General features: G+C 43.3%; 1 protein-coding gene across 1 annotated transcript in view; it reads right to left on the reverse strand.

Annotated features, from left to right (window-relative positions):
• Positions 1-5,146: 5,146 nt before the first annotated feature.
• fto (FTO alpha-ketoglutarate dependent dioxygenase) overlaps positions 5,147-10,961 on the reverse strand; it is a 148,539-nt gene continuing 142,724 nt past the window's right edge. Inside the window, exons 11-12 of the mRNA XM_088371043.1 lie at positions 6,724-6,864; positions 5,147-6,553 (exon numbers count right to left, since the gene is read on the reverse strand). Coding sequence (XP_088227169.1) covers positions 6,547-6,553; positions 6,724-6,864 — 148 coding nt within the window. The 3' untranslated portion in view covers positions 5,147-6,546. The remainder of the gene's footprint in view (positions 6,554-6,723; positions 6,865-10,961) is intronic.

Raw genomic sequence — 10,961 nt, forward strand, 5'->3', positions numbered from 1 at the left:
CAAATGATTTCTATTAAGAGAGGTCAGTCTAATTGTTTTCTCCATACAGAATAGTGGAAATAGAATTTATCTTTGCATTTGATTACAGTGTTGGGGGAAAAAGCCAAATAAAAAGCAAAACATGCAGACGAACGCTGGACAAAACTCTCGCCATGTAAAGTGACGTGCTATGCGACATGCATGTTGGTGAACCAACGATTCCAAAGACATATTTACATCTAAGTTGGAATTGTACAATCTGAAATGCGTTCCAGATACCCATGTACATTATATCCCAATTGTGATTTACTGCACGTGTTGTATCGAACATCACATGAGAAATTTCCCTTCACTGTAAATATTGATTTTATTTCCCACACTCCCTGCTTTATTCTTACGAATATTAATGTGTTTAGATGGAGACGGTGTAAAACAAAGAGCAACAGCACGCATGGAAAACATTAAAGCCCTTTTAAAGCGAAATACGTCATGCGGGTTGTTTTCAAACGAGCCTGTCACGCGTGATCTGTAGTCGATCAGGACGGCAGAGTTGGCCATAGCCATACATGATAAAAAACTACGGAAGTCAATAATACCATGAATCTCGTAATTTAGGGCATGGGTTCATGAGACTCAATAATGCAAAAAAGAAATTACGTAAGAGGATGAAATGAAAAAAAATGACGTGAGGGCCTCTTGACGTCAAGTCATGACGAGAGCAATTAGCATGATTGGAGTGCTGTTTGTTCGTAAGAGGTAGGGGGGAGTAGCACTGCCCTCATTAGCATGCATGCTTTTACAAGCCCCGGGTGAAGTCGTCAACGCTGGCCATTTTATTTATTAGTAAATCCAGACAGATGGCGAAGAAGCTAGTATTGACCAGACGTGGTCTTTTAAAGAGGCAACAATGAGCACTAAGGCGGTGGCATTAAGCTGCTAATAAAAAACCTTCGCACAGGGCACCCCTGCCCCGAATCTGTCATTTTCATTTTTGCAATCAGATTTATGCATTCAATTGTATTGTAATTGATTTTATCTGGTACAAGTACAACTTTCCAAGCACAATTCGATGTCATTGAATCACAGGAATATAAAACGATACATAGATGCTCGGTCAATAGATGGATATATATTGACTCGCATTTGTCTATAAATATTTATTTTTCAAGTATATAAATAATCATTTCAAATCTCTGCTCTTTAAAACAGCGCAACTTGGTTTAAAAAAACAAGCTCTCCTTATCTCCCACGCTGCCATTTTCTAACAGAGGGAGCTTCTGGTTTGCAGCGAGCCAGCGCCGAGGCAATTAAGAGTTTAACCTGGGCTCAGCCCACGGGACCCCTGAGTAGACAGCGGAGTCAAATAGAGCTGGGCTGTGCACAAAGGCAGGCCAGTGGAGAGCTGGCCAGTCAGTTGTACTTTCCTGCACGGGAGAAAGATGCAGAGAAAGTGACAGATAAGCAGTGGGGAAGAAGAGAAGAAATGGATAGATTGGGGAGAGAGTGAGAGAAAGATAGAGCCCAGTGTACACAAGCCCGCTCCTCCATGAGAAGAAGGTCACCAGCTCTCTCAGAGGAGTTCCTTAAATAAAGTCCCGTATCCTGCTGCTCTTCACTGGGCAAACAACCTCCTCTGCTCTTTATTAACTAAATATGAGGGGACTCTGACCGGGGGACAAAAATTCAATATTCCCCCCCTCTCTTCCGCCACCACCGCCAAATATTTAAAGCAAGCAAATAAACAGACAAATAAATAGACCTCTGCCAAGGGAAGAGAGGGCCAGCCGGTCCCTTGGATGTAATTTGACGGCCCACTTACTTGGAGGCCAAGAGCCCAGTGCTACTCAAGATGCTCATTTGAAGAGCTGTCAATCAAGGTGGGTGGGTGGGGGGAGGGGGTCAGCAGCTTTGGGGATATTTGTGCCACTCGTGTATGCGAGTGTGGGTGTTTAGAAGAGGTGAGCAGCAATTCCTCCTCAAGGTTGGAGCAGATAAGGAGAGCGTTTTCCTGATGAATTCATCAGTTCCCTGCCACCCAGCTTTATAAGTTTCCCCAGACTTGAGCCAAAATGGACGCCATATGCTTCGCAATACAGCAGTTGTGTGATTTTTTTCCCCAAGACAATAAAAAATAATTGATAATAATAAATCCTCTGAAACAGACTCGTACAGAAAGAAACGGCGTTTGCGCCGTTGTGGGAATGAACACAGCCAACATGCTTATTAGCACATCAGGGCCCACATTCTTTGACCTTGCAGAACATGAAATAGACTCACGAGGGTCCATACATAAACTGGAACTGGAAAAAAGTATAAAATACACCATTACAATTAAATGAAATATTATAATGAAATCAATTCTATGATTTGACTCAGTACAAATTGCAAGGTGACTTTCTTAGTGTTCAATTTAATTTTTCATTTTTAGGGCAGTAACAATTAACAAAGATTAAGGCTGACATGTAATTTCAATACAAAGAAAAAAAACTAAAAGTGAAACCCTACTGTGTCATGTTTAAATAATGGAACGTCAAAGAAGGTGCAAAAGTGCCCGCGTCAATATTTCTTGTCATACTCTATACACGCATCCGAGACTTCCTTTCTTGTTCTGCACCCCCACTGATGAAGTGATGAGGGGGATGCATGGGGGGAGTTAATATTAAAAAGTCCTTTCATCCATTTTAGATGAGATGTAGATGACTCAATTATGCTTGGCCTGACATCAAGACCACTTGGCGGCGAAGCGGCTGCTAACGTTGGAAAATGATCCACTTAATCCTGCTCATATGAATGGCGGGGCGCTAACTCGGCTCGCGACGCTAAGCGAGTGAGACGGGGCGCTCCCGGCATGTGGTCGGTGGGCGGGGCTTGGTTAGTATGAAGGGCAGGAAAGAGATTCAGGACGTCCACTTTTGTGTAACAAGAGGGAAGGAAAAGTCGTCCCTTTCAAGGCTGAAAGGAACAAGTGAAAGAGAGAAAATGGGTCAAGAGAGTCCTGCAGGATGCAAGGCGTCGGGCATGAGTGCAGTGACCCACAAAAACACTGCACATTTGGGGGTCTGAGGTGTTTGATTTGAGAGGGCTCCCCTGTCCCCACCAGACACGCATCACTGCAATATTCATCTGGAAACATCAACCGTAATCTCCGATTGTCAACATCGACTACTCTGGTCTGACTGAGCAAGTCGGACACGAAAAACGCCTCAACATAGGAAGTTCAGTGAACCCCCTTAAATTTATGATTTGAAGTTGAGAAATTCGTCTTTGTGCTCAAGCCGAATCAATTAAAGTATTACTTTAATGACATCAAGCAGCATCTTAGTGCTAGATAACTATGTTGAAGGGAACTGAGGAATTTCATTTTCCCACCTCGTTTTGCATCTCGTTTGTGACCTTAGCAGTGGCCCAAACAGTAACACCGCTTAACACGCGGTCGGTCAAGTCGTGGTGTTTTGTCAGCGCCGATTGGTGTTTGTCTGCGGAGCTGACAAATGAACGCTGCCCGTCGCGGCGATGACAGCCGCCCCGAAGCTGCGATGCTATCTTTGACTCTTCTACAATTACCTCCTCTGCCTCTGTGGCCCCGACTACCCCCCGCCCCACAGGGCCCTCCGGCACAGGCTCACACTGTGGAACCTGCTACGCACGAGATACGTTTGCGTTCATCTGTCGCTTCGTACAAACATTCCCACGGACAACTGTACACGTCCTATGCTCTGAAATGCTTTGTAAATAGGAACGATTAAACATAGGGTCCCATTTTTTTCACAGTGTAAACACTGTCTAAAGAGCTTTTTGTTTTATAGCGAAGTCGAGGCTCGTGGTTCACTGGCTTGCAGACTTCATAAAATATTTTTGTAATATGGGAAAAATAAAAAAGTTGTTTGCATACATAAAGTAATTTTGTATATTATTTATTCTTTACATTTAGTCCCATAAAATTCCCTTAAAAGATGATGGATGCCGATTAGCCCGTATGTAACGAAATGATCCAGTTTCTGCTTTTAAGTGCAACATTTGACTGGACTGTGACCCCGAAGAGATACCTTTCTCCAGCACACACCTGGTTATTTTATCTTTCTGCACACCTATTGTGGGGCCTAATTGATGGTGGCCTGGCTGGTTGTGACCCCGGACACAACAATGCATACCTGTGGCCATCACCACCAGCGCTGTGTAATTGCCTCTCCAAGTGAGGGCCCTTTTGTCCAAGTCGGCCCCCGAGGGGAGAGGCCACTGCGACCATCCATCACTCAGTCGCTCAGCCGCCACAGGAAGTAGTTAACATGGCTGACCTCAGAGGTTGGTGTGTGTGTGGAGGGAGGGAGGGAGATGGCGCTCCGGAGTTCTTGGTGAGAGACACACAGAGCATTAGCCATCTTTTCATCCCGCCAGTGACATCGCTCCGTCAGTCAATCCATCAATCAGCGTGATGTAGCGCTCGACGCTAATCCAGCCGCGTCCTTTGAACCTTTGAGGAACAGACAGCACCAAGAGCACGGTAAAAGACTAAAAATAAAAGAGTCCTATTACACAGATGTGACAAGAAGACAGACCGTGTGAGTGAGCAGTTTCAGCTAAAGAATGATGGATGCTCGTAAAACACCTGTTCAAGGAGGTAATAAAATCTACAGACAGCACTTAGGGCAGCGTTTCCACGGCATTGCTGTCCTTCATAGCACTTTAAGGTTTGCTTTAGTTGCTGTATTAATGGTTAAGGCTTTAGTATCGAGCACAGCCGCCCATTACATTGATCGTGATCGACCAGTTGATCGCCTATAGATTGTGTTGTGGGTTTATCCCATGGCATTAAAACTAGAGGAAACTAGCAAGTTGCTTTATTAGCCTTCAAATAGTTTTATTTTGAATTTGAGAAATGGTATGGAAATGATCAAGGGATCAAGTGAGAAGCCAAAAACTTACCATTTCAATACAGGGTGGAATTTTCATTTTCGCAATGTTGTTTTTGAAATGTTACTGCAGGAGCAATTGTCTAATTCCATTCAGTGATTCTCATTAATCAAGGGAAGAAAAAAGAAACATCGGTTGAACGGCGTAATGAGTACATAGATGAGGGAAATATTTTAGCCACTGACCTCAGTTACCTGGACATAAGCAAAAACAATGAGAATTTGGAATTGTATAAAATCATGTTTGAGACACAATATAGCAGATAAAATGCCATACTTTATTGAATTTTGCCTTTCCTATTGCGAACAAGCTGTGGCAACGGGAAAGTACAAAGGGATGCGTACAACGCTAAAAAATGCAGCGCTACAAAACAAAACTCTCGGATAACAACAATAAGCAAAGGTGCAGCAAGGAAAAAAATATAGGAAAAACAGTGTTTGGCAACCAATAACTTCAACGATTAACAAAAAAGTACAAAAAGGAGTGCAATTGTAATTTTTAACATAAATTGTCTACTTCATCGTCATCGAAAAAAAGAAATTAATAGTGGAGATCTTGCTACGCTGTCTCATCGTCGGACCCCCCCCTCCCCAAAACACACACACCACCACCACCTTTTAGGCTTTTGCCAAAAGTGTCGGCTGGTTCTTTGGCCAGCAGGTTTCCAGTGTGCGTGACACACTTTCGGAGTAATTAAACGCCATTGAACAGCTGTAACAAAGGAGGGTATTCTGGTGTTGTACTTTCGACACATCCTTTCATTCGTCGTGACGACTTGAGAACAAACGACTGGTGGGAATTCCTGTAGGCTCACGTACGCCGTCGTAATGGAAAATTTGCTGCTTTTTTTCTTTGGTCAGTCTGGGAATTATAAACCAATGTGATTCTTACCCTTATAATAATAATAATAATAATAATAAAAAAAAACATTCGGGATAAACCAGTTGCTGGCGTTTTGATAAGGGTCGACTGAATGCTATATTTGTTTATTTCACTTGAAATGAGACGGATGCCGTTCAAAAGCATTAGTGCGCTTGTTTTGAACTACTTAAGAGATGAAAATTATGAATTTGACTAGAAATTGGCAGTTTGACTGTTATACTCCGAATTAAAAAAACAAGATTCTCGATCCATAATGTGCTTTTAGCTTTGTAAGTCCGATTTCTTAGGTCAGTCATCATTTAGTCAATATTCGGTTTTCCTTGAAAATGGAACACACTGCTGGTTTCTTTCTTTGGTCAGTCCGGGAACAAAATGGCCTCACTTGAGAACCACGAGAGCATTTTTAAAACTGTGAATACTGACAACGCCCCCTCTAAAGAAAGCTGGATTACATGATATTAAGTGATACAATGACATGATAAATAGTTATACACTGAAATGCCAATACCTCGTTACTTTACGTGTGGTTACACTAGTAGCTTGATGCTAAGCTTGCCTTGTTAGCATGTTACTAAAGCGCCACTATGATGCGTTTATATCGAGAGGGACTGGGGATTTGGGCTGCGAGGGGATGGAGATGAAGCAATGAAAAATTCCTCTCGTTCAGAATCGCAATGGGTTTGCCGTCAGCTCACGTCGGGGTCGGTTGGAAAAGCTGGTATTCTGATTTCTTATTTCCTTGCACGTCCATTATGAGAGGCCTTGAAGGATCCTTCACATTCTGTAGAACAGAAATTGCATCTTGTCAAATTGTCAAGATTTCTAAATAGTCCGTTTTAGACTTGGCTTGAAAGTATGTAGTTGTACAGAATAATGAAGGCATTTAAGGAATTAACATTTACAGTAATAGAGCAAAGGTGTTCCATCTAAAACCCGTTTTTAAAACGTCACCTCCATAGCAGCGACTCCACTCGGTTGATGATGTCAGCCAAATCAAAGGGAAGCGGCATGTCGGGGTCGTCCACGCCCCAGAAGGGACGGTCTACGGGGGCCTCCTCGGGGGCCATTGTCTGGGCCAGGCTGGAATGGCACCTGAAGTGACGGGACACAGGGAACAACAACGCCTTCTTGTTCACAAAACAATTGCTCATCGTTATGACTTGTACCACTTGTTGATCGTGGGAGAATACAGAAAATTAAAAACAAATGACTCAGCATAGGTCTTGGCTGCCTGTGTCATTGGTGTGTCGATGTGATGCCTAAAAAAGTTACATATTGTGATGTTTGATTGTTTTTTTTGACAGTCACCACTATTTCTGCGGTGAGTCAGCAAAAGTGTCTCTGGTGTAACAACCCAGGAAGCTGTGACGTTAACACCGCGGAAAGGCAGCCTATGACGGATAATGGCGGGTTAAGTGTAAATGTGACAGTGTTTGACGGCCCCGGCAGACCCGGGTCACATCTTTTGTCAGAGCAGTGTAAATATTTACTGTGCTGCTCGCGGGTTGTCATTGTAAATCTGCTCCCCTCGACCTCTCATCCCCGCTGCCTCTTGGCAGATGAGATGGACCTTTAACCTCAGGGTGCAAGAGGGAGAGGAGCAGGGTGGCATGTCTATGTCAGTTGTGTTAGTTACTATATAGTTCAACAGGATCCGTTCAGAATGCAGCAATTTCAAGACACTTTTCCCCATGGGAAACATTCCAAGGCTAAACTGACTCCATTATGGAACCTTCCGTGACTGTCCAGAGTTACACAGCGTTTGCTGAAGGGCATTTTTTTGGGACCAGTCCTTAACTGTAAAAACAGATTTATTGTTCCAAAAAAACAAAAAAACAAAACAAGTTCCGTTTGCAAGAGTACAGTCAAGGGGCCATCACCTCATGAAAACAAAAAAAGCCAAAATAAAAGCAACCCTCACTTGGTGGAGTCATGCTTTTAGAATCCGCTGAGCAAAAGTCACGCATAGGTGTCACTTGAATGCTATGACATACGTGCACAAACACACACACACATATGTGCACACAGACTTGAAGACAAGCGAGAGGTGGGGGTTCCAGGCTCGGTTATGGATGAGGTGAAGGGACATTAAGTAGCCACAATTTGCGGTTATATATTTTAACGTGAGCCACTTAATGTTCCACTGGCTCTCGGCCTAAGTGGTGCTTTTTTGGTGTGGTTAGCGCAAGAACGGCATTAACATCATGCCGCTCCAATATATCTTGGGCGCCCTGGATCTGGGCCTGATAATAGCATCTGTTAACACGCGCTAAGTACCATTATGTAGCACATCACTTCATAAATAATACGATTAGGCGACCTTGGGGCTTTGCGATGAGCCTTGTGTTTAAATGTTCTCATCATTTATTTAGGGCACGAATTAAAGGAAGCGCCACTTCAGGAAAAAAAAAAGCAAAGGAGGGGGAGGCCTATGTGGCTGGTGTTCATATCCAAGTGCAACGTGACCGAGATGGTGCTGGTGTGTTCTGCTGACACGAGCGTGAAGTCACCATGGGGGAAACTGTCCACCAATGATTTGGCCTGGCTCAGAATTCTCAAATCTTGACTACTACAGTAGTAAGAAGTCATTGCTTGGTTAAGTTTTTGCGTCGTTGACGCCAAAATTTCAAATGCCACCTTAACTTCAAGCCATTTACTAACTTGTATGGCAATTAAATGCCCAAGTACAACATGAGAACATTTCGAGTGAGCCAAAATTCACACCCAGACATTAACGCAAAGACCAAAATGCCATGTTAATGTCAATCAGCCAACACCCACGTTTTTGTCACGAGTCAGCTACATACAATGCTTACACTTTGTAAAACCAATTATATTATTATTTTTTTTATTCCTGCTCTATGGTTATTTTACCAACTCACGGTAACCTGTGCTAGCATGCAAATACAGAAAAGTCAATTGAAACAAGGAAAAAGGTCAAGTCACCAAAGTTGGGAGACAACAGAACTTAATGAAATATTTAATTAGCTACGTCACAGAAGAAAGTTTCTGGTTAGCCGGGAACCAGTCCAGGGTGAAGCACGCCTCTCGAACAAAGTCAGCTGCGATATGTCTCAACCCACCTGTGATGCTCATGAAGACAGGCGTATAAAAAAAATGGATGAATGGATAACAATGTGCATGCAACCCAGCACACAATTCCAGTCAGTGTATTCTTGCTTGTGAAAATGGAACCCAAATAAAGTCAATACCAAGCGAGGTGCCTTTCGGTTCTTTGGGGAAATGGCGGCAACAAACACCTGAGCTAAGGTCAAAGACAAAAAGAGGTGTAGTAGAAGAAGTGGTTTCTTGGGAGTCCACTCTGTTCCAATGGATTAACCCCAGTCAGATCTGGACCTAACTATCCCATCTGGCGCTCAGTCGAGAGAGATTGGCAATACAATCAGTCATTTCAATTTGCCCTGAAACCTTCTAACCGGGCCAGGCTCACGCTCAAATGGTATGCTAATGTGAAAGGTATCTGGCTTTCTATCGTCTCTATTCCACAGAGGCATCCCCTAACTGCACCCCACCACCCCAAACTGCACTTGAACTGCGGCCGGGGTGGGTGCTCAGCAAGCTTTGCAATAAGAGGCTGGGGCACCCTCAACCCCTTTGTGCTCAAACTAAGCACTTTAGCTAAAGTGAGTGTTAATTATGGACAGGCAAAACAGTCAATAAAAGGTTAATGCAAAAGTCAAAGGATGAATTCCTTTAAGCATTGCATCATTCCACCATCTCCACGACAACTGGCTACCTCGCAGGTCTCCTAATCAATACGTTTTACTGTAATGCGCTCCCTATTGATTTTCGTCCTTCCTCGGTCCCTCCTCCTCCGTGGCTTTTATCCCTCGGTTAAATGAGAGAGACGCAGCAAAAGATGGAGAAACAAGTAAATAATCTCATTAACCTCAGTTAGGCTATGTTATAGAATGCTTGGGCTTTCTCCTAAAGGCTTGCGAGAAAATCTTACGGTGGTCTACCGTCACCACCGCCGCACTTAATCTCCGGCTGCTGCGTAATCGTGTAGCGGTCCACTCAAGCGATGGAAGCAGCCATACATTAAATGGCCCTCGGCTCTTAACATGATGGGAATCCACCTAATAGACAACATCAGTGTTTCCGCCTGGCGTAATTACATTGATAAATGCACAATTTTGTCAGGCCAAGTGAAAAAGAACCTGTGGCGCAAGGACGGGAGACAACACTTATTGCGTTAAGGCTGTACAAGGTCGTTTGGAACCTCACGGTGATCGGGATCGGTCCAAGAATCTGAACTTGTGTTTTTTACAGTATTATGTCCCATGTTCAGAAAATCTGGATTCAAAAATGTGCTGGAAGATCTCTGTGTTGCATGTTCACTCAAAGTCAGATGAGGTACCAGATAATTATTAACTGGATCCTGCAACTTCATACTACACTATTTAAATCAGACATCTGGACTTTTTTAAGAATCCTTTTGAAGATAAGGAGAAATGACCAAGAAGTAGTCTAGTTTTCTTCAATTGAACTTGTGGGCATTACAATTAGCCTTCATAAATGTCTCTTACACAATTCTGCTAACATTTTAACATTCTGCTAACAATTATAATTAACAATTAAGGTAATATAAGGTAAGAATATCATTCCCTTACTGACTCATTGACATTTGAGTCTTAGCTAACTTGTTCCTTTGTCCTACACCTGGCAACAGTTCTGTGCAGGTGTGAGCATTTACAGCCTTGGCAGTCCATCACACTCCAATTGCCGAGAGAATGCAATCAGACAAGTTATGAAAAATTTTACATTTTCACCGTAAATCAAGCTGACCCTGAAGCTAAGGTGCGCAATGTGTGCCTAAGGAAGCAAAGAGTTAATTAGTCGAGTGTATTTCTGTAACGGTTGTGAAAGCTGAGATGTGAGTGAACATGCATGTTTGTCAGGGAGAAGAAGGCGGGCAGATGGACAGACAGGTAGCATTTAGCTATGTGTAAATCTGTCAACGTTGCAGCAAAACATTAGCAAAGTCAAGGAGAGGGCATCAAGACAGCGAAGATGTTTAGAACAAGGCTTAACCTGTGAGGTGAAACTTTAGCGCGTGGCCCACGCCAACGAGCATCCAAGTACGGCTCAACTGAACCGAAGTGCCGCCTTTATGATTGTGATTGTGAGGAGTATGATTGACAAATTCAAATATTATCAGCGTACAG

Source organism: Syngnathus floridae, chromosome 3 (assembly GCF_059516105.1).
Source record: "Syngnathus floridae isolate MCC-2025c chromosome 3, RoL_Sflo_1.0, whole genome shotgun sequence".
In the NCBI taxonomy this organism is placed as follows: Eukaryota; Metazoa; Chordata; class Actinopteri; order Syngnathiformes; family Syngnathidae; genus Syngnathus; species Syngnathus floridae.